This window comes from Erithacus rubecula (genome assembly GCF_903797595.1).
Source record: "Erithacus rubecula genome assembly, chromosome: 2".
Taxonomy (NCBI): domain Eukaryota; kingdom Metazoa; phylum Chordata; class Aves; order Passeriformes; family Muscicapidae; genus Erithacus; species Erithacus rubecula.
The window spans coordinates 10,721,674-10,747,157 of NC_136685.1; the positions used below are offsets into that span (position 1 = coordinate 10,721,674).

General features: G+C 37.1%; 1 protein-coding gene across 1 annotated transcript in view; it reads right to left on the reverse strand.

Moving 5' to 3' along the window:
* Positions 1 to 25,484, reverse strand: part of VSNL1 (visinin like 1) — an 84,587-nt gene that overhangs the window by 23,541 nt on the left and 35,562 nt on the right. Inside the window, exon 2 of the mRNA XM_079298122.1 lies at positions 22,059 to 22,225. Coding sequence (XP_079154248.1) covers positions 22,059 to 22,220 — 162 coding nt within the window. The 5' untranslated portion in view covers positions 22,221 to 22,225. The remainder of the gene's footprint in view (positions 1 to 22,058; positions 22,226 to 25,484) is intronic.

Below are 25,484 nucleotides of genomic sequence, written 5' to 3' on the forward strand. Positions count from 1 at the left end.
GAGTGACAGCACAACCCCTGTCCCAAGGAGTCCCAGATGGGGTCATGGTGAGCACAGCTGCCAGCACAACCATTGGCAAACACAAATCCCACTGCCAGAGCAGGTGCTGCTCTCATCCAAAATCAGAGGGATTAACAGATTCATTCTCTTGAATGAAACACAGTTCCTCCATTCCAACAGTCGTACTGGAATGGATGATTACTTATTGCCTTGACTGATGTCATCCAGATGTGTTTTTTATGGAATCACAGAATTTTTTTTTTTTTTTGCTCACAAGACAATTTCAATTCATATTTCAACTTCTTCATGGGTACATTAGCTCAAATTCCTTCAGTTAAGTTCGAACATGTGAGTGCAGGTGAGAACATTCCTTGGAAGTGCTAGCATGAGGAATATTCAAAATATTTAGAGGTTTATTTTTCTTCCCATGGTTTTTCTCCACTGGTGCTGATGACACAATCTCTTTATTCCAAGCACTTCAGGTTGGCACCTTCAGGTGCTGCCATTTAAAAAGTAATATGATCCTTCATAATGAATCACAATACACATGAGAAAAGAAAAAGGTAGCAATAGTCTGTGAGATAGCAATTACTGCTCTGAGAACAGCAGTAAGATTTTCAAATGAGAGAGCCATTGACTCTCCTTACAACTTTAAGCAAATTCTTAGGAAAGAAAAAAAAAAGGTTAAAAATACATTGCCCTTCAAAACAGCATTAACATAATATAGTAAAAAAATAATAAAGTATTGGGAGGCACAGAAATCCAGAAAATCCAGTTAAAGACCCTGTATGGATGTTAGAGTGAGGAGTTGAAAGCCTGGGGTTATCTGAGGTGGACTTGTTTCTCAAAGTTGCTCTACACTCATTAGAGATATTCTTGTTCTTGGTGATTCTAGGGAGAATTTTTATCTCTTTTGAGTAACTTTTATATAAAAAAAAATCTAGGAGACACTAATTTCAGTCTGGTGAAGGTCTTTACTAGATTGTTTGGAAAGTCAAGGAAATAGCATTAACAAGATTATCTTTACACAGATATCCCCTACCCCTTCAGACACCTCTGAGAGGTAAGGAAAGAATACACAGTGTTGACTCTTCCCCAGCACACTGTAAATACATAAATAGCAATGGATACATTTCAGACTTCACACTAGTGATGCTGACAGAAGAGCTATAGATAAATTGGGCAGTTACCTGAGTGCTAAAGAAAAAAAAAAAATTGTTCAGTCAGACTGAACCATTGATATAATCTGAATTTTGTTATGTCACTTTTTCCCATGTCATTTGCCGTTTTTTTCTAAAAATACAGTGTGGTTTTATTATAAAAAGATAAACTAATCGTAATTTTTTTAATTATGTAAAAAATCCTTTTTTTTTAAATCTTATTGTGTGCAGCTATAAATGTGTGTCTTTTTTATTTCTACATAGAATTTTGCTTCAATGTTTTTCACAGTTTAAATATTTTGCCCCAAATGCCACAACAGTTTTGTTCGTAAAGCAGTGTGCACCAAAGTACAAGCAATATATGTGAAAGTGCTTTGTCTCTTATAACAGTATTCCTAAGGGACTGCATGTATATATGTTGGTTTCAACTAAACTAAACTAAAGAATAAGGAAATTATTGCATCATCTGCCTGGCTAAAATGATATTTCATGATGTCATATTCTCATCTTGAAATATTCTCTGTCTTGAAGTGCAGGAAAGTGTAACTATATTGTAGAAAACTTCCCTTAAATACTTTAATAAAGACAGTTAAGTGTGTTACTTGGCATATAGTGTTATTCTAGAGGAGCGAATGCCTTAAGAATTATAAAATGCCTTCAAAACTAGGAAAACATATAAACAAATTTTAGAGGAGAATAAAGAACTTTGCTTCTGTTGAATATAATGAAAATCTGCTAGTTTCACTATCTAAACAGTTTGAACTTTTCATTGAAAACTTTCTTGGTCCTACAGAATCTGTCTTGGTCCTACAGAATCTATCTTTCTGCTGTTAACACCATGCCAAGTCATTTGCCTGTCCTGTCAGTTGGACTGCAGCCTTCATGGTGCCTCTTTCTCCAGTGTACCAAGGCACAAATGCAGAGTGGGACTTCACTTCAAGCAGTGGGTGTTGCCTGTTACCAATCACAATTTTGTAGCAAGCAGCATTACACGTTATTCCCACTGCAGGATAGCTCCTTTTTTTTCAACATGTCTTTTTGAAGTCTGTCTGTTGCTACCCAAGCTTGACAATAAGGCAGCTGGCATTTGGGTTGTGGCTTCTGGGAGTCCTGGTGTTGTTTTACTCTTCACATTTATTCTCCTGGTCTGTTCTCCTCCATGCAGGCTATTTTGCAGGTAAAGACCCTCATACTCCTTGTGCTGGTACAACACTACTGATCTTAAATGCTGAGACTTAAATGCTAATGCCACTAACTGCAACAGCATTTCTAACACCCAAACCATTTCTTAGAAACAGTCCCACCCGACTGAGCCAAAGCCAACACCAAAAACACCATTGGAAAAGAAAGATTTTGAGAAGCACTTGGCTCATTTCTTATCCAAATATAAATACATTTGTCTCTAAAAGGAGAAGCAAAATCACTATGCAAAATACTATGAATCAAACTTGGTTGGATGTAGATGATCTTCAACCCAGGCCATTCCATGATTCTATGATTTAGAAATACTCTATGCGTTAAATTATTTTAAATGAAATTTGCTTGGTGATGTTCTCTCTATTCCTTACTTCCCACTATCCAACATTGCATATACACCTAACACTTCTTGCTAAGGTTTGGCAAAGCAAAACCAATCTGGCTACAGTGTGTTTTCAAGAACAAATCACCAAAATACAATAATCTGATTGATTTTCTTAATTTTCTCTAACACATTATATCACCCTTATTCACATGTCTCTAGAATGGAATTGTATTCCTCTTAGACCTCCACATTTCTACATATTTCCAAAACCACATTCCTCACTTGTTATTTTAAGTATATTATACATCTGTGTTTCTATCCATCCTCTTTACAGATCTGGGATTTAACTCCAGGCTTTGGCAGGTAACAGCCCTGTTGCTTAGCAGCAGCTGAGGCTCATGTAAATGCAGTAATGGAAATTCTCATGGTTTCAAAAGCCTTTGCCTGCTAAAAGAGGATGTTATAAATCGTCTGGGAGAGGAGTAAGTGGCACCATTAGATTACAAAAATTCTTTCCAGCAAAATACAGTTTTGAATACAAAACCAACTGGCCTGACCCAAGTAATAGAGACAGGCTAAAAAAGCAAGAGTCAATATTTAATTATGATTTTTTTTACATATTGATTATCCCAGTATTTTAAGCATCATATGATTACCAGTAAAATAGGCCAATCTTCATTACATTTTATGGGTGAAATAATAGAGTCACAAAAATCAACTGTAAAACTTTTACCACCTTTATAGAACTGGGTTTTCTTATTTTCTACATCTGTTTTCATTAACTCTCATTTTAAAAAGCATTGATCCAAGTGTCAGTGTGGATCTAAAGCCAACTGCTTAGCACTCCATCTTTGCTTGAAAACGTACCTGTTTTAATCTGCATTTGACAGATCCCTGTGCTCACAGAAACATGCAGATTACAACCTAAACTTCTTAATTCTACAGTGCCAGCAGCAGAAGGGAACCTAAAATGGTCTCCAAACCAAAACAAATTAACTTTAGAATGACCCCAGTCAATGATGAGAACTGCCCCTTTCTACAGGTACACCAGTATTTTGAGTATTTTCAGTATTTTCTGCATTGCTGGCATGTAACATGTTGATGGGTAAGCCCATACTCCTCATGCAATTTATCTACTTAATTTGCATCCAAGTTGTCTAGGTCTAAAAGATAGGTATGAAACATGGGAATCCCTCCATAGTGAAAGGAGAATGCTGCTTCCATAGCATCATTAATTTCCTTCAAAAATAAAGGTTTATGGTCAGATTAATTCCTTTGAGAACTCTCCTTTGGTCCAGCAACTATTAACGAAACAAAGATGGTTCTGCATGAGTCAGACAAAATGAATAATCCCGTGGAATTACCTCTGTCTTTCCATTGACTCTAGTGCAGCCCAAATAACAAACTAGCCTTCAGATGGCAAAATTAATCCCAACCCTTGATTCTGTGCTGAAGCTCAGTGGCAGAGATGAGGGTGACTGAATAATGATTTATTGGAGAAAGCTGTGGATTTTAAATGACAGATTCTGCATATCACCCCCTGAGGTGCAAGTAATCTGAAAATTAATTTATGTCTATTTCTACCTCCAACCCAGACTGATTCTTACAGTGTGTTATTTTGACATACAGATCTTCTTCAGAACTTCTTTGACCTAAAGATAATTTAAAATCTCATATTTTGCTCTACAGTGCCACATTCCCTGAGTTCTAGCTCCATTTGTTGTTTATACATGGCATATTTATACATGGCACAAGACTGGTTTTCTTCACTGAATTCTGTACAGGAAAATGAGGAAATAACAGATTTTCTTATTCTAAATATTAGACAAAAGGTTTTATTTATTTCAACAGAATGCTATTTATTCACGATTTTTTCCCCTTCTAAGTATGGTGGTTTGTCAGCTTGTGACACTCATTTTCTATTCATTTTCATCAGCTGTGTCTCTGGCTCCCATGAGAGCACTTTAATTTTGTTGCATGGCCTAGAAATATGATAATCAACAAATATTTCTAGGCCAAATCCATTGTCACAGTGTCAGCAGGCTCATGTGAAATACTGATGCAATTAAGCACTGATTTGCCACTCCATCTCCCAGCAAGACAGATATAAAATACAGTTGGGTTTACATAGATCTTTTTAAATTATCCCTTTTAAAAACCTTATGAAAGATAATTGGTTATACTGAAGAACTCAAACAGGAAAAATGCTTAATACTTTTACGGTGTTTTGCATTTTACTGCTGTACAAACATTAACTAATTAAGCATCACAATACCCAAGTGAGGAATGGAAGGAAGCATTATTATGGTTATATATTATAATTATACTGTCTCATTTAGAATTTCCTGGGTTTTGACTTTTAAAGTAATTATTGTAATTATCACAAAACTAATAAAACATCAGAAACAACAAAAAGTCAGACAAAAAGTCAGAAACTTTTTTTTCACAGCATTAATATGCTCTAAGCTAAGCAAATAAATCATTTACAGATGCCTAAAAGCACATTTTTTTTCCATGTATCTCAGCTCTTGCCTTCCCTTTGTCCATCTGAGGCCACAGAATTTGATTTTGTTTCCACCAAAGGGGAAGAAATTCTTTCCAATTACCACAGTGGATACTTGAATTTAACAACAACAAAAAGATAAAGAATGTGTGAAGTAGGATTATCTCTATGATTTTCACCATTTGCTAAGAAAATATTATGAGATCTTGATATAAAACATGGTTATATGTTCCAAACAACATTATAAAATCTATATGATAGTTTGCAATTGTTTGTGACAATTATTATTATTGTTACCATGCAAAATTGCTTTTCTCTCAAATACCTCTTACCAAGGTCTTCCCAGTTCTAGACATCTAACAGCTCACTGGCACCTTTTGGATATAGGTAGATAGATTCTTTCCAAGAATAATTTCTACCATGTCTCCTATACATCTGTCCTGCAATGAGATTATTTCCCACTGGAAGTGCCTTTGCTCTCCACTAGCCAAGTCCCATGCATTTCTCTTATAATCCTGGAATTTTCAAGGTCTTTTGGGACAAAATCTACTTTATTAGCTATACAGAATTGTCATACAACATTTGAATGTTCACAAATAGCCAGTCACTGCAAATTCTTAGAAACCAATCACAGCTTGATCATCCTATGGGAGAATTTTCCTTATAAGGCCATAATTAACCAAATGATCATTTGGAAAAGGATCTCATGTAATTTCTGTTTAGTTGGAAAGATAGTTTCCTTCTTCTTTTTAAATTACATAGGATAGAACTGATAATAATAATGTTTGTAGAGTGGATTGAGCAGAAGAGAAGAAAGAGAATGAACCCAAATATATACAATGAACCCAAAATACACACAGTACTCTTTTGTTGGCAAGTACTAGAAAAATAAACAAACAAATAAAGATCTGATGATATATCAAGCAGGTCAGGCTGAGATTAATAGAAGACACAACAGAAGGATGAGATACTCTCCAGAGGGATCTGGAAACACTTGAGAAATGGGCCCAAAGGAACCTCATGAAGTTCATTAAGGTCAAGTGCAAGGTGTTGCACATGGGTTGAGTCAATCCACATACAAACACATACTGGGAGAAGAACTCCCTGAGAGCAGCCTGCAGAGAAGAACTTTGGGGGTCTCATACATGAGAAGCTGGACATGAGCCCACAGCCCAGAAAGACAAGTGTGTCCTTGAGCCCCACGGGCAGCAGGGCAGGGAGGGGATTCTGCCCCTCTGCTCTGCTCTCACCACAGTGTCACATCCAGCTCTGGGTCCCCATCACAGGAAGGACATGGAGCTGTCAACAGCAAGTCCAGAGGAAGCCACAAAGGTGCTCAGAGTGCTGGAGCACCTCTCCTGTGGAGACAGGCTGAGATAATTGGGATTGCTCAGCCTGGAGAAGGAGCTGGGGAGAAGCCTTTCAGTACCTTAAAGGAGGCTTAAGAAAAGGAGGAAGAGGGACTTTTTATATGGACAGGTTGTAACAGGACAGGGGCAATGGTTTTAAACTGAATAAGGACAGATTTAGATTAGATGTTAGGAAGAAATTATTTACTGTGAGATTGGTGAGGGCCTGGCACAGGCTGCCCAGAGAAGCTGTGGATGTCTCATCCCTGGAAGTGCTCAAGGCCGGGCTGGATGAGGCTTTGAGCAAGCTGATCTAGTGAATGGCATCCCTGCCCATGGCAGGCAGGTTGGAATTGGATGATCTTTAAGATTCCTTCCAACGCAACCAATGCTATGATTCAATGATTCTAATATTAATAGATTAGTGTTCCCACCTTGCAATCTAGAAACCAACTGTAGCTCTACTCAGCATGACAGCTTCCACCTACCCAAACCATGAGATGTTGTTGAGTTCATCTGCATGTTAGAAAAGGAAACTGCCATCAGATACCATCACAACAAGGATTTTCTGCAATGTAACTCCTTTTCTGCATTAAGTTGCCAATGCAATCCTTGTGCAAGTTATGGATAGTATTTTGACTGCACTTTCCTCATGACACTAGAAAGACCATCTGGCTAAACAAATGTGGTAATCTGATTTGTTTGGCCAATGAACTGAAAAACCCCACAATGGCTTGAATGGGAGTTCCCAGGAGTGCCCAATCCAGCATCTTCTCTGTGCTTCCAGATAATATGTTTATCTATTCAGGAACAGTTTGGTAATGGCTTATTTGCTTGTGGGAGTCACCAAGAGAGAAGGAATTTCCATACAAGAGACAAAAATGTGATCATATTTTCATCACAAAAAAAATTAGCCATACAGCCATCTGTCATTCTTTTGCACTTTCATATGTTATAAAACAAGAAACTGGCAAAATGCAAGCCAAACCTTGGTCCCTCAGAAGGTGTCAGATCTCCCATGGATTTGAACAGCACCATTGGCTATTTCATCTGTTTATTTACAACCTTATGTAAAGGCTGCAAGTGCAGACCTTCTCACAACCATGTGTTTTATTATAGATGTACAACCTTAAATATGGAATGGCTAATCTAGATAATGTCCTCCCGCCAACATAATCTTCATCATCTGTCTTAATTTTTAAACCCCTTAGGTTTATAAGAATAAATGTAATTTTAAATCTTCCAAAGTGTACAGCAAGTTTATCCTTACCTGTCTTCAATTTTTTCTCTTTTAAATTTACTTTCATTTCTCAAGCCCGTACTGTTTGATACCATCATGTATACAACTTGCATTGCTGCCAAAAAAAGTTTTAAAAATTTAAAAATTACAAAGAATGACTCCCACCCAAACTCTGCTTTTATAAATTAGAAATGTATATGCTTAAAGATTAAAATTAAGGCATTTCAAAAATCTTTCTGGACACATTTCGTTTTAGTTCAGGTAATAGAGTCTGGATAGTTCCTTTTCTCAAGTGTTTCTCAGCACCACTAACAGTGAATAACAAACACTTAATTATGTCCACTAATTTTGCTTTGCTATGCAGCATCTTGCAGAGCTTGTGGGCTAATTATTTAGAAAGGTTTCCAGCTCTAAGGTTCTTCTTTGCATAAAGGATTGGCCTGTCTTTCTGAAATTGGACTGCCCTTGTCTTGAAGTAGGAACAGAGACAAATGAAAATAAAATGACCAAGCCCCAGTGATAGGCTGAATGAGCACAACTAACAGCAAGCTTCCCATTATGCTGAAGTCACAAAGCCAAATTTGCAGAAATTCAAAAGCTGGAGAAGAAAAGAACAGAGGTACAGACATCCCATCAGGCTTCACCACTCATCTAGCTAGTGCCCTAGGGAAGAAGGATATGAGCTAGCTGAGAAGGAAAGAACATTATGGCTAAAAAAAAGATGGGGATCTGTCTAAGGATTTCTCATGCCTGACAGGATTGTATAGGAGTTTGGAGATGTCAAGGCTGCATCTTCTGATGCACTCCAGGAAGAAGGATGGTACTTTGTTCCTTTAGGAGAAAAACATTTATTTTTTCATTGCATTGCATTTTGTGAATTTAGGGTAGCAAGATAGCATGAATTCAGGTTTTAATGCAATAAATGAGTTCTGGCAATTTAAAAAAGCACATCCATAATGGATTATATTAATGGTCAAACTCTTACCCTCCATTGTAATGCCTCCACTCCAGTGTAGATGTGACATGAACTGTTACCACTACACAGCAACTAGGGACTGCATTTCTTGTAAAGAGTTTCTTTCTCCCTCTGTTTTTCTTTTGACTCCAAGACATCCTATCTGCATAGCAACACGACTTCAGCTGTCCCTTGACCCAGCTGCACCATTAATGCACCAACGTGCTGGCAATAAATCCTGTGTGAGGCTTCCTCAGCCAGGGAGCTACATGAACTCACTCACACCATCCACACACAGGACTGACTACCACTGAATTTTTATATCCTGTCTACACAAAAGGGAAGGAGAAAAGACACAAACTATTCTAGTCCACTGATGTACTTTGCAGTGACATGGGCCCCCCCACAGAAATCAGTGGTCCTTTTAGGACTACGTACTGCCTGTCACAGCAGTATACATTACTACATTATGTGTTCTACATTATATGCAGAACAATATTTCTATGAATCTGGAAACATAAATATAGCCCAAAGTACTCTGGCAACATGTAAAATGCACATGCACGAGCCCAGAATAGACAAGAGCAAAGAAATGATTGAGATGAGCAGTCACATGGAAATAAAACCACTGGGTACATGTATAGAAAATGGAAACAAATAACTGAAAGCTGCCTGAAGGCAAGTACTACTGGTGATAATCCAGGGATAATGTTTTCGTAGGGATTAACTGTTCTGGAGAACTTTTCCCATGTGTAAAGCACAACATACTTTTTATTCAGCTAGGTTGATTTGGCAGTCTCTTTATTTCTAGCAGAAACTATTTATTGTGCTTGTGCAGAAAAAAAATTCCAGCCTTGGACAGCCAGAATACAGTTTTCTTTTTTTTCCCCACTGACAATTGCCTTCTGGATAGAGCTCAAGTGCTAATTTCCCACAGATAGTCCACTTCTATAGAATTATTAGAAGCTTGTGTGCCAAATTAATAAGTTTGAATCTTGTATCTTTAATGAATTTGGCTACAATTTAATGTAATTTTTACACTGAATGTGTTCAATTCATTCTTTGGAAACAGATTTCATTTATTTGGCAAAATGTCATTATTCTTTCAGAGGAGTAACAAAGAGGTACATCACTTTAAAAGAAACTGCTGGGTACAAAGACCAGCATTTCCTTTTTTTTAGCAGTTATTTTTTACTCAGTTTTATTGCTGTGGACCTGCTGGTGATTTTCTGCATGAGAAACCCAACTTTCTGAGAATGAAAATCCTTTCAGGTTGTTTCAGAGCATGTGCTCTTTCTCATGATTTTTCATGTTTCAAAGCTACCCCAGGGCAGTAGATACAGGAAGCAGAAATATCTTTATTCCTACAATTCTTGGCCATACATTAGAATAACCCCAGAATTTATGTCTCTGTGAAAATAACCTCAGGTCCATTAAACACCATTTTCCTGCTATACAGAAAAGCTCCTGGGGAAAAGAATCTTAAAAATAAACGAGTGGATAAGCTAATACACCACAGGGGTTAATTTGCAGCACTGAGTAAGCAATTCTAACACAAGGACACTAATTTGTTGGGTTTCCCTTGTCTTATACTGCATTTAATTGTGGCAAGAACTAATCAACAGATAAATAATTGCTTCTTCAAGCCAGGACTAATATAGCACCTTTACAATAAATACAATTATAACTATTATAAATTATATATAAAATTTACAATATATATATAAAACTATTATATGCTGCAGTTTTCAGCATCATGTTCTAGATTTTAACCACAGTTTTCTTGCTGGGCTTTTAAGAACCACAATATAGAATTCAGAAAGTGTACCTTTCTCAGTACAGAAGTTATCTGAAGTGTCACTTTGTTTTAAAAAAAACACAACCTAACAAAAGTCTTGTATGGAAATTATATTTAAAAATAAATAAATATATAAAATATTTAAATATAAAATATCAGGAAGTTAATCTTCTAAGAGTAATAAATAGACTGTTAAGACATCCCTTGTTCTGTACAAATGTACAGCAGAAAAGATGAAACCAATTGTGTGTGAGATGAAAACTAATGATGCTCAGCTGTATCCTTCTGTGGCTCTAGATAAACTACAACTGCATTCTTCCAAGAAAACTGTGGGATTTGGTCATCACTAAGCAGCTGTGAGCTCAGAAGTGACTGCCACCTAAACCACATGTCCTAATCAAGAATCTTAATGTGTGTGTATAATGTTTGTTCTGAGTGTACCAACCCACATGTAATATAAGACTAAATGTGCTGAAGATGCTTTGTACAGAAATGTAGAAATTGGACCCTGAGGAAAGGAGATGTGTTTTCCTCCTGAATGAAATTAGGATTGTTAGTTGAGCACAGGGGACAGCACCTGACCTGCCAAGGTGTGGGTGAGAGGGGGAGTGGGAAGCAGAAGGTGGATGGGAATCAGTGATTCCACAACTCCATCTTCTCCTGCCGGGTCTCAGGCGTGTGTGTGGATAGAAAGGCTCAGAAGGAAGCTAAGGACATCTGCTTTTCACCAGGACCACATCCAAAGAACATCACCTTCCAGAGACCAGCACTTAGCAGCTGGATAAAAAGCAGCTGGCTGGAGTTTATTCTGGTGAAAACAGATCCATGCTAGGAGGAAGTACATCCCCTAAATCCATCTGCATACCTCTGATGTCCTGTGAGGCTCTCACAACACAATGTCTTGTTTTAGATGATCCATTCTTAAACAACTCCATCATTTCACTTAAATATTTTCAGCTAAAATTATCTCACCCACAAATAAAATTTGGGCACAGTAATTGCAACAGTAATAAACCAAGTTTTTCAGAACAAAAAAGGTATTTATCAGAGGGACACAGGTACAGCCAACATGGACATTAGCAGTAGAAGCTGGAGCCTGTGAACACAAAAGCAAATTCCAGGACTGTTCCATTTGATCAATCTCTGTGTATCTGGTATTGGCATCAGGGACAGGAACCACACTGCCAAAATCCATGTATCTTGGAATAGGGCTTCATCCATCTCCTATCCTGATGGGTTTGACAGGGAGGAGCAAACTTGAGGATATCTGTCAAAGAAAGCTGTAGAGCCACAAGAATGCTTAGAGGTGTGCAATCTCCTAGTAAGGGATAACAGCAATCCTAGGGTATATCCTACCAAATGAAAGGGGATATAGAGGCACCCAGAAATAACTTCATAATTGAATATACTTGTTCTGAAAGCTGCTGACAAGGGTCACATACACTTTTATTTCAATTAATTCCTTTTTTTGCTAATGTGGAAATAATCCCCAATTGATATTCACTTTGAGGTGAACTGCAGAACTGATTTACACTTTTGTATATACTGCTCTTTGTCTGGACTACAGGGAGATTTTATTTGGAGTTGCATGTTCAATTCTGGGCTACTCATGCAATCAGAACCAACCTTCACATCTTCTTGACCTAGTGGATTTCACACCACATTTTTTCTGGGAAGGTTTCAGAAGTATGTTAGTAAAATGACAAAATTGCCTCCTGTCTAATTTTCCTTCTGTTGATCACTTTATCTTCCAAACCATATGTTTTTCTCATTTTGCTTTGTTTGTGATTGAATATAAAATTAAGATAGTTACGTAACTCTCACTCCAGGTAGCAGTAAGTCATCTCAATTCAGTAATCATTTGGTTTGTCAGTGCAAATAGTCTATTCCTATGAGCCTTAATTAAACATGAAAAGATGGAAATTTGCTTTCATTGAAGAAAAAGGAAGTTGATATCCCAAGGTACTGGAAGTGTTCAGACTACAAGTAGCAGAAAAATGACTGGAATGTCAACTAATGTCTACATGATAATAAAAACAGTATTTGACTTGATAGCTAACCAAGTCCCCAAATGCTTTTTCATTCCACTGTACCCTGGAAAAGCACTTCTTGTTCCATTGGCTGCATAGCTACAGCTTCCCACAGCAGCACAGGTTGCAGAGGTAACAGTGATTTATTTGCCTTCTCAGCACTCCACAAGCAGATGGGGCAGGCTGACACAGGCTCTGAGCACCACGGTTAACTCTAATGAGTCCCCTTTAATTTTTGAGATATTCACACCCAGCTACAGTGACTCACTCCATCAAGTGCATATTAGTATGGTAAATTAACTTGCTGCAGGACTGATGAGTTTCCTGGTAGGAGAGTGGGAGGAGAATGTGAGGCATGGAGTGAGAGATGGGACAGAGAGGTAAAGGGATGCAGCTCAGAGGACCAAGTTTCTGTCACACCTTATGAAATAAGAATGCTATTTTTCAGCTCCAGGCCTTGTGTAGAAGTGAGATACTGAAAGGACACTTTAATACTAGAGGAAACCACTTCAATGTTTAAAAAACTTTAAATCACAGTAATCATTCCAGTGCTGAAATGAAGTGCCCTGGTTTAATGCTTCCTTCAGGTACCCTGTAAATCTAAACAGCTTTATATATATCTATATATATTAAACAAAAATCAATGTTTATAGTTCAAGAAATGTGACGAGAAGTCATCCCTGGAAAGACCCTAGTTCACTTTGTCTCAAATAACAAAAACACATGCTGACTAGCCTTCAGAATCAGGGCAGTATCATCCTAAAAAGGATGATCTGCATTTCAAAATCCAGGTTACTGAAGACCTAAAATAAAGGTTTCCATGGTCACACTTTAACTACAAGGCACAGAAACCAGAACTAAACTAGATATTTGATTAACATCTGGCCAGAAGTGCCATACTGTTATGTGCATGTACAGCTCCAGGAAGGCATTGTCAAGCCATTCTGTAGGAAAAAAGAACAAACCCTCATTTCAAAGAAACAAAGAAAAGGGCATTTATATTTTGACCCATGAAGTAATTTCAACCCTGACTTTACTAAAGACACCAAGCAAATGGTTTAACCCTTTAGTATTTCTTTCAACTGTTCATATATAATACAGAGACTAAATGTGCTTCATTAATGACAATTTTATTTGACTGCAAGAGAAGGGAAGATCTCTGAAAGAAGTAGTCAATATTACCTCTTTCTTTCTCTCCTGCACATCCTCAAGGATTTTCACTGTTTTTGTGAATACTCCTTGTGATGAGAAGGAAAGCACTGAGGAGGGATGAAGAAAGGCAGGAAGCAGAAGTTTCAGGATGACAAGCCTGAAACACTTGAATTTTGCAACAGGTTATGAAAAGGTTGTAAAACACTGATCAGTCTTGATAGCTGATGGTAGGACTATGTAACAGTGGTAAAATAAGCATTGCTACAGCAAATAGTAGATCTAAACATGATAACAGCTGTGGGATGTGGTGCTAACAGTTCACTGTTTTTTTTTCCTTTGTGCTCTTTTGTTTTTTGTTACCAACACCTTTCTCCATCCAAGCTGCAGCATTCCTTTATTAGCCTTCAGATAACCTTATTAATGAATTCAGTATTTTGCTTCAGAAATAATCACAGTACCCCAAATTCGTTGTTTGATTTCTCAGAGGAATAAAACATAGATCAAAGGTGAGCTGCAGAGGAAGAAGGTCTCTTATAAAAATGCATGACAGTTTTGGGAACTGGTGAACATCCTCCAAAATAAAAGATGAAATGAAAGTAATTTGCATGTTATTGTTGGAAAATTTGCCCAGCCTGCATTCTTTTATCAGACTACGGTGGAAACTGGGGCATGCATGTAAATGGTGATATTTTTAAGTATTCCAAGCTGGATCATCTTGTTCTGTCTGGATTTACTCTCTTCAATGCATTGGAAGTCAGTTTAAAATGCCTCCAAGAACCACGTACAGCCACAGAATTACAGATACATTCAATACTTAAGAATCAGAGGTTTGGACTAAATCTCTGCATTTCCACATATATGCTGACTCTGTAAACCCTGAAGATGCCTCTGGACAGTTGCACTGCTTTTTGGATTCATGTGACCATTATTCCTGCCTCTTCCAGACAGTGTCAGCATATGCTACTGATTTGTTCAAGCATTAAGAAAATTCATTCCACTAGCCTGGATACTCCACAAGCTACTATTTAGAGCAATTAAGATTTAGTTATTTAGATTTCATCTCTTAAAATTGTCTGACTTCCTCACTTCCCAGATTTTGAGTGTCCAGAGGAGATTGTCTAGAGGATATGTGCCATTATATGCTCTTAAAAAAAAAAAAAAAAAAAAAAAAAAGTATTTTAGCCTTTAAATTAGCCACGGGCCATAATAGTGCAAGGAGGACAAAAGGACTAGTCCTTCTTTGCCTTTCAAACTTTTTTGCCAGCTTTAGGACTCGTATTTTCACTCCTTTCCCCCAGACTTAGTTTTTAAACTGTTGCTGCCATTAAATGACAGCTCCCAATGTGCATATCTTCAAATGTGATGAAAGGAGCTCTCTGGACTCTCAATCCAGCTTGTAGGACTGGACACTAATGGTTAATGGAGATTGCACCAGACTTCACAGCACTTGGGTCTCACAAAGATAAACAATTTCGGGAGCTCAGTACAGTCCTAAGCTCTTAAGTAAGGATCAGGAATGAAAATTCCCATTAGCTTCACTGAGATTAGTGTTTCAATCTAAACTGACTCCATTCCACATTGTTAAAGGCTCTTAGAATCCAGTGTTGTGATTTACAGCCATATTTTCAAACTGTTTGCTACCCAGCAGGCTGGTCCTCTTCTGGAAATTACTGTTTTCAATTTGCTTTGCAGTTTAAAGGAGAATCCATGTTTATTTACTGTATTTTCTTTTTCAATATGGTTGCTGATCTTTATCTTAAAGCTCTGTTTACTAAAGACAGATTTTAAAATCTGTCTCACAAAATGATATTAAGTCCAGACATTATTTTTTCTGGGATAGAGACAGAAAGGCACATTACCAGTATCCTCCCTTTCCCTGAACTGCTCAAAGTCAGCTTCAAAGTTAATACTGCCTTCAGGGTTTGCTTGATTTTGGTTTTATAAGAAAGAAGTATTCTGGCCCTTTGTTTTAAAATTCATGGAGCACAATCCCAGCTTCTGTTTGAAATATATAACAAGCCTTTTATGTGGTTTAGGAGTAGATCTGCACTTTGGCACAGCACCTGCCTATTCATGTCTATAAGGAGAAGAAAAAGAATAATGGCAAAAGCAGTTTTGTATGGAAAACATCCAAGCAACATGACCATGTCTCTTTTTTTAGCCAAGTCCTGTTTGAAAAGCAACTGCATTCACTTTGGTTTTAAAGTTATCACAACCCAGTTTTAATATACTTTGGAGCACTGAGCACATTGCTCACCCTGGAAAACACTCCCCAGTGACAGTGCTGGCCACAAGCACAGTTGCTTTTCAGCACTCTGCCATTTAGATTCTGCTATAATCATTTTCTTTTCATAGCAACTTCACTGAACCTATGGTGAAAAAGAGAATTTCTTTCTAATGATTTACAGTGATTGTCTCAGATGTGCAGATTTGTGCTTTAGGAACACCTTATGAAACTCTACCTCATCAACTGTTTTATAACCCCCCACAAGCAAAACTTCTACTGAGGCCAATAATGCTACTGCCATTTCTTCCAGACTCTATCTGCCTATCTAGATATGCACTGCTCCTTATAGAGCCATATTGTGATGTCCCCAAACCAGTGTTATTTGTTGCTCTACTTGTTTGCATCAAAAATTTCTAAAATAAGAGTATTCTTTTTTTAATTACATATTAGTTTGAAAAATTCAGTAACACAGCAGTAATATTGACAGGTTTAAAGATTTTTTGAGTCATCTTTACAAAAAAATACATATGATATTTTCTGTCTTGCAGTTAAATTTAGGTGATTCATGCAAGCAAAAATCCTGCTATAATGTCCAGGAATACTGCTGGCACACCAGATGTGATTTTCTAGAAGGTAGCAAGAAGGCTAAAATCATTGTGTGGGTAGATAAATCAGTATTTTTTATAACCTATATTATTTCAAGACATGCTGCAGTTCTACAGCAATGCAGGATTTGTATAATAAGCTAAACATATCCATTATATTTGGCATAATATACTTCACATTGGTATAATACACCTTGAAAGTATTCGTGTTATAAGAATACTTTAAGTGACCAGAGCACACTCATAAAACCAGCACAGCTCTATCAGTTAAGAGATGATCTCAGGAAACATCGGTTTCTGCCAGTACAATTGCATCTATGTTTGGGACATCTGTAAACACAGCTGTGCCATTCTGGAATTCTACTTTTTTACTGCCACTGAAAGCCCAAAATCCAGCTCTAACCTCATATTTTGAGGAGCCATGTGCCATGTTTAGAAAGATGCTAGTCTGTCTTGAATGAGGCTGCAAATACACCCAGTTAAATTTCAATAGATTTTTGAGGTTCTTTTGTTCCACGCATATTAAAATGAAGGACTAGAAATCAATTCCCTTTAAGGCCGGAAATATGAGCTAGAAGCAAAAAATATGACAAACCATTTGACTCTAATTAATGAAATAGCATTTTTTAAATTTTTTTTCCCTTAATTTAAAAGTTATCTATAAAACTCTAAAACATACCTAAACAATATAGGTGCAATAAATTCATAAAATAAGTTACTTTATTGAATGCTAGCATTCTATCATGATCATTCCTAACTCTACTCTTTCAGTTAAAGGACCATTGGTGCTTGCTTCTATTAAAACAGAGATATGCTTCTCATGTTCAGTGACCCAGTTCCAAGAAGTATCACAATATAGAAGCCTATTTTCCACTTAATAAACATGCATAATTCCTGGGAATATTAGCAGTGATTATGCACACTTACACACTCTAGGGCATATTCATCTATGAATTCAAAAGATCTGAAGGAAAATGTATTTGGCCCTCTAGACTACAAGAAACCCTAAAGACTGATAGGAACAGTCAAGAGTTTTTTATTGGTATCTTTTATTGCAATGACAATTTTGTATATTAATTTCTTAGCCCTCTGCCTCCAATGCTAATGAAATTTTGTGCAAGATAAAAGAATCAAGGACTTTTTAGGAGAGAAAAAGGAAAATTAAGGCAGCCAGTAAGGATTAAGCTTAACAGTTAGGGTATTCTCTTTGAAGAAGGAAATTCTAAGTTCCAGCTTGTCTGATGCTATTTCCTACAGAAAAAGAGGTTAATTGTGATATTACCAGCAGCCCAGAAGGTCACATCTCATCTCAGGTAGATAAATGAGAGGGCAAGCAGTGCAGATTCAAACAGAGACATAATTCCCAGAATGGGTAAAGTTGGAAGTCACCACAATATCATCTGGTCCAACCTCTCTGCTCAAGCAGGGTCATCCCAGAGCACACAGCACAGAACTGCATCCAGAGGGTTCTGGAATATCTCCAGTGAGGGAGACTCCTCAGCCTCTCTGGGCAATCTGTTCCAGTGTATGGTCACTGCACAGTAAGGGATTTCCTCCTGATACTCAGGTGAAATTTCCTGTGCACCACTTTCTGCCTCTTGTCCTATTGCTGGGTACCAAGGAGCAGAGCCTGTCCATCCTCTTGACACCTTCTCCTCAGATACTGAGAGACATCGATGAGATCCCTCTCAGTTACTTCTTTTCAAAGCTGAACAGCCCCAGCTCCCTCAGCTTTTCTTTATAACAAAGATGCTCCAATCCCTTCATCATCTTTGTCACCCTCTGCTTGAGGAGCTCTCTTGTTCTGAGGAGCCCAGAAACTAACACAACTCTCCAGATGCATCTCACCAGGGCTGAGTAGAGGGGCAGGATGACCTCCCTTGACTTGCTGGCAATGCTGTTTCTCTAATTGATTCACTTTTCTACAGCTTCAGGAGTGCATAAACCACTCTAAAGGTAAGACAATTACATTGTTTTTGTCACTTAAGAGAGAAAGCAAAAGGACTCCAGTCAGTTGATTTTGCTTTTTCTGCTATTCTAGATAGTTCTCTGCAGTAGGAAGATGCAACTCCCATACCCTGGAGAGACCTAGAATTTAGCACCAGCTCCTGTCCTGAGTAATGCCTTGTGGTTTTGCAGGTTTCTTTACAAAACATTGGCTTGAATTTTGGCTTCCTCAGAATTCTATCCAGAGATTTCTTCCCCTCCCATGTTCTGTGCAGACTGTCAGGACAGCTGACTCAATGCTTCAGTATTTAGGACTCTTTGTGGCTCTGGGTTTGCAGTTTATGGCCAACTCTTCAGTAAACTATTAAAAAAACTGCAGAAGCATTCACTTCCTTCAGTGCCATGCAGGGAAACATGAGCCCTAAAAGTTTGCCACAGATTTTGTATTCCAAGAAGAATCTATTTACCCAAAAATAGACAGTATTTTCAATTAACCTATTATATTGCAGAAAATGTTAAATATGCAACTGTATAAAGTGTACTTCTGCCTATTAGATGCTTATTTAAAAGAGGTATTCTTGACTAAATATTTTTATAGACACTTCCACTAAAAGTACTGCAAATAATCTGTAGAGTCCATTGGTGTAACTGCTATTTATTTTAAGCACTGGATGATTTGTATTCATAGTGGAAACTTCAATAGCAAATGCTTCCAAGCCAAACTAGAGTAATTCCCCCTTTAGTCAATACAGTCTTCATCTGCATCAGTAAACAGCACAGTACAATTGATGCAAATATGTAAAGTTGGAAGGGTTCATGTTGAGGACCTGACATCCACATCCCACATGTTCTGGAGCTTCTCAACCCAAGCTTATTAATTAGATACAGTAACACAGCAGGTGTGACCCCAGGACACATCTAGTTATGTTTCATTTAAAAAAAAAATAAACCAAAATGATTTCTATGCCCACTCTGTAATTCTGATGGGAGAGAAGCGCAGATAACCAGGAAATTCACCTCAAAGTATTGTTAATATAAGATGTTTTGTCTGTTTAAGATGAGGATATTTTCTACTCTGTGTAAGGAACAAAAAGGAGTTTCCTTTGCATCTAAGTTAGATGAACAATACCTTTTTGTCAGCACACATGAAAATGCACCCCACAGCTCTCACAAAGGAACCATGTCATCTTAGGACAACGTGAATTGGAAATGGAGGAAAGTCCTGTATTTCTTTTCAAAATATATTGATATATGGAAATCTTTCCCAATAAAATCCAGTTCAGACCAACAGACAAATGCCATCCCTCCCAACTATAATTTTATGCAGAGGAATTATGAATCAATAGATGCTTCATGTATTTTCACCCTGAATATACTTTAAGTGAACTGAGATGCTCGAAATGTAATCATAGTGATTTGGGTCTCCTGCTGGTGGTTCCTCCTGGAAAGATCAAATTTCACATCTGGGGATTTATCTGCAGCCAGAACCTGGGGTAGAAAGAATGTTCTACACAGGAGAAGTTTCCACGATGGCCAACACCCAGACTGTGAGCTCCTCAGAGACATTATTTTACAAATATTTCTGTGACACAGAGAGAAGCAAAGCTCTGGATTTACTACAGCTAATCATATTTCTCCTCCCAAAATTAGTATTTGGCCCTGTATAGATATTAAATATAGAATGACAATTAACTGGACTAAATATATGTCAGTGCCATTACAGAGCAAAAATCAAACACACCTACCAAAGCAAGGGAGAGAATCATATTTGATGTCCATGTCTAAAGATACATGAGGCTATAAAATTAAAAGCTGGATATTGAAGCTTAGTAAGATGACAAAGCTGTCTTCAAATTTCAGGAGCAAAATACTGCTTGTGCAGTGCATGGGTTTGTTTTTTTTGCACTGCCATCTCTGCAAACATGATATAGAATTTACTCACTGATGTGTCTTCATGAGTAAAGGATCTTGTGAAATATCTATGAACCCTTAAAACACTTGTTTGAAGGAAGGAAGTCCTGGGGGTTCTCAGCTATTTTCAGATTTTTTTTCTCACATATACAAAATCATAAAAAAAAAACCCCAAAACCATAAAGCCACCCCACCAAAAACCCTACCAAAATAAAAAAATAAACCTACAAACCCCCAACAACAACAAAAACCAAAACCAACCAACCAAAACAAAGAAAAAAGCATAAAAAACCCCCAAAAACAAAAAAACAAACAAACAAACAAACAAAAAACCCCCACCGTTACTGCAATTTTCAACAAAGAAACAATGATTTCTAAAGAGTTGACATAATTTATTAAGCATTTTATAAAGACTGTTTACTTTTGCCAGAAACATGTATGAGAAATGACTGGATGTCTGCTCTTTCTGGATGTGCGGTGAGTACCATTTAAAATGGAATTTATAAATTACCAATCAATAACAAGCACAACATCTGAGGCTGAACAAATTCTTTCATCTGAAAATATAATTCATTACAAACCCATTTGTTTCGTAAGAAAAGGATTGCAAGGCAACATCTTCTTCAGCCATAAATATTAAAATATGAAGACAGAAGCTTATTTGTGTAAGTTGAATTCGAAGTTTTTGCTAGAACCATTCATTAAAAACAAAAAAGGTCTAGGTAATACTTTGCAGAATGATCTGGTTCAACACTGAAGAAATTTGGGAAAGAACTGTAGCATGCATTTGAGGGAAACAACAGTCCCACTATTCTACAAAAATTGCCAGTGTTCTCAATATTAAATACTTACATTTCAAAGGCTGCTTTATTTTCATTCAGCCTCACATTGTATTTACAGGCTGTTCTGATCCTACAGTTCATCACTGCCATTCAATATTTCTCCTAATTAACATTACTTTGAAGTCTCTGACCTTTAGGCCGACACTCAATTGTGAATAAAAATATAATTATCTTTGTAACATTAATACAATTTTTATGCTACCCCCGTGTTCTTCTTGTTACAGAATAAATACATAGTAAATGTAAGGGAAAGACTGCATTGAACATGACAAAGTTGTGAAAAATAAGAAGAAAATTACCAGATCAGCCTGCTTTCCCTTCTCAATAAAATTAGAAAAAGGTGACAGCAGGGGAAAAATGAAAGCAATACCTAAAATTTATAGAAGAAATCCTTTGTGCATAGTGCATACTTTTTCTGCGTGTCATACTGTCATGACACTTCACCACTTTTATATAAGTATGTCCAGCAATCACATGGTTTATATTGAACAGGACCATGGCCATCCTTTGAAGGCAAACGACGTCCATGAGCACAGAAAATGTATTATATTTCTGGTGAATAAATCACAGGGTTTTTTCCTAAACTTTTGCTTTAGAAAGGTTCTGGTCACTTTAGTTACATGAATCACTGGTGTGATGATGGTAACACTTCCCACTCATTGCCTCATCTTCACCATTGCTTCTCCAAGCAAAGTTATTTCTCAGTCTGAATGACCAGCAGCACTGTACCATATGCTTGCTTTACATGACTTCACAACTTTTTCTACAGTCAAATAACTTACTTTTAAGTTAACAAATAATTTAGTAAATAACTTACTTTCACGTAGAGCTGCTGGAACTCCTCCAGATTCAGTCTACCACTTGGACAGTCCTTTAGAAATCCTTTGTACCACTGTTTTAGCTCGTGTTCATTGAACTCCGTGCTCTTCACCAGATCCTCCATCACCTCAGGGGCCAGCTTACTATTTTGTTTCCCCATTTTGCCTTAGGAAGAAACAAATGAATACAATTAACCAAATGTGAACATTTTAAAATGGAATTAGCCACAAAACTTGGACAATTGCTTTGCATTCACTGCTGCTTTCAGTCAAATGCAACTTCACAGATTTCCTAGTGAACATGAACCTAAGCTAAGCTTGGTAATTGGAGGCTGAAAATAGTGCAAAAGGCAACATTCTTCTTTCATTTAGGAAACTTAAGGCCTGGATACAGATTGCTCGTATGCCTTAAAAGTAGGCAATTTACAGCTTTTTTTACACTAAGATTGAAAAAGATTACTTTTTTTTTTTTTTTTTCCTTTGAATGTAACAAAGAAATTTCACAGATTCAGGGATGTCCATAGCATTCTTTTTTATCTTTGTCTTGAAAATATCTTCTGAGATGACAGCTACATTAGCAGCTACTCTTCACATGTCCAAGGCTGTGGACAGACAGGCTTGTAACATACAGCACTAGATATTCCTCTGGGAGGAAGCAATGCAAGAGTCCACAAACTTGGTCTCAAAAAATGATGAAACCAAACTGGAAGAATAAATTAAATTATTACATATTTTTTCATACACATGTATGCTTACACATTTGTATAAATAGATGTAGATTTATATATTTAATGCATAATTAATAAACCGTATATGGTTTACATTTCATCACTGTTTACATTTCATCACCATTAACTCTGAAGATATTCACTGCACTTGCTATAAACATTTTGTGTACACTTAAAATATTAAATATAAAGCAGAAATACAAAATTTGTGTGTGTGTATAGATAAATCCAGTAATTTCAGTACTATTCTTGCTGGACCTTTCAGATACTTTCAGGTTCTTTGAAATTTGACCAAAGATGCCCTTTGTGAGGACTTTAGAGAAAACATCATCTTTAACTCTTTCCCATTTTCCTACAGTTTTTTTCATGACAGATGCCTTTCAGTTACTTTTTAATCAGATGACAGACAGCACTTAACTTTTCCTGTAGATAACTGCAAAGCAATGAATAATTTCTTTCCAGAGCCCAGCTTTGCATTTCCATTTTTATCTCCAGTATAGCATCTGTGTCTAATGACTGCACCACACTGAATGCATTGATTTCTAGTCCATATAACCACCCATTCCTGATTTTAATCTATTTTGGCAGCTTTTGGCATCTTCCCCTTTTCCAAAGCAGAAGTTTCTTTCTCTTCTGAAGGATATATGTTGTTCTGTTCCAACAAATCAATATATTTATATAACTTCTTTTATGGGAACATTCCTTGAGCAGGTTCAAAGTTAATAATTCCTCCTGGTGTCTGTGTGTGGTCAATACATCCCTGGTGCCACAGTGCCAGCAGCACCAGGTCTGTTCCTACAAGACCTCATGGCTCTCTCCCTTTTGGTCATGGTCCTTTCTGGTCTAAACTTACTCCGTGCTCCAAACTTACTTTGAGGCTCTGTCAAGCTTCTGTTCACACATTTTGGTAAACTCAGCACAAATATGTAAGAGCTAAATCTTTCAGTGAGTTGCCACAGGCAATACTGCACACACAGATGTCCAGAAATCAGCTATTTTGACTAAATAATGGGTTTGCAATTTACGGTATTTAGAGCAACTGCCCCAGCCTTATCTCTGAAGTCCCCATCTTCTTATATATGATGTTGACCCAGTTTGGCATATTCTGAATCTGAACCAAGGAAACTGGGATGGAATAACCAATGTAGTTATTTCTCTAGCTCCAGCTCAGATAGCTTTTACAAGAAACAGTGACTTTTAAATTTTTTTATTTATTCTTAATGGGGCATGTTTGCTTCTTCTTTTTCTATTTTATTTGTACTCTGTTAGCTTTTGCAGTCATAAGGTGCTTTGCTCAGGACCCAGAAGACTCCTAAAGATAGTAGTTATAGCAACTATCCTAGGTAGACTCAAAAAGCATTATTTTTCTCTCTTAATTTAGCCAGTTGTGCTTTTGCTTCACTCTTCACCAGAATTCATATCCCCATAAGTATTTAACTCAACAATATTTATGGATGAAAAAAAGCATCCTCAATGAGCTGACCACTTTTCTGTCATAGCAGCTTTTTTATCTTTATCCATGTCAGCTTTACAGCCCTTGGACCTGGCACTACAAAGGTGGAACAGAACTGTGAATCTCAGCTGCCAAAGTTTCCTCTGCTGTTTTCAGTGATGTGAATTTAATCCACTGTAGAACATCTACAGAGCATGGAGTGGCTGTGCATGTGTGTAAGAATACATGAAAAAAGACACACATATCCACACATAATCTATCATCAGACCCAGAGAAACAAGTCACCAGCTTTTTGCTTCTGTGATCCAAGTCCCTAATTTTGGGCAGCTGCTTGTCTGCCACAGGTTTTCCAGTAAGTGCCAAACACCTTTCAGTCATTTCTGATGTACCTCACCACAGAATATCCTCTAGTAAAGGAAACTACAGCTGACATCTTGAGAAACACTCTCAGAAAGTAATTTTTCCACAGAACCAAGCTAGCATTTGAGAAAGGTATAATTTGTGACTGCTGGGTTCTGTACTCATATTTGCTGCTCCAGCACAGCATGGGGCATAATCTGCTGGGCTCTGTTTGGGAGAGAGAGAGCAAACTGACCAAGCTGATGGCAGTGCTTTCCTGGAATTAGAAGCACTCATTCTTTCTTCATGTTTTAAAGCTCTTTTCTTAGGGAATTGAATTACAATCTGCAAGAAAGCTCAAGAGTCTCATATAATTATCAAATATAAACTCAGACTTCTGTCTCTGGGAGATCCATCTTATTTGGGAATAAAACTCAAATACATAGATTATCTAGTTAATCATATCCTAACATCTTCTAGAGCTTCATTGAATCTCTTATTATTATTGAAAAAGTACAATCATCCATTAGCAATGAGTATGTTACTGCCAACACATTTAGTTTTCTAAAATGAAAACTATTTTTAATTAACTTACAATCACAGTTTCTCAAACATGCTTTTTCCTTGTGAATATCTACAAATATGCCCTAGCAAAAGACAGGAGAGAACAGCTGCACAATCACTAAGATTTCAAGAGGAGGAAAGCTCACTTTGCAAGCATTTTTTAAATTACATTTTATCATTTTCAACTGTAAATTTGCTACTAAGTGCCATATTTCCAACCATGCACTGTGACAATCCAAGCACTGCTATTCATATTCAGTTGTGTTCTCTGGCAAAAAATCATGAGAAGAAAAGAAAAAAAAGGAGTTCATGTGGAGGAGAGGTTCAGAGATTCATGATGA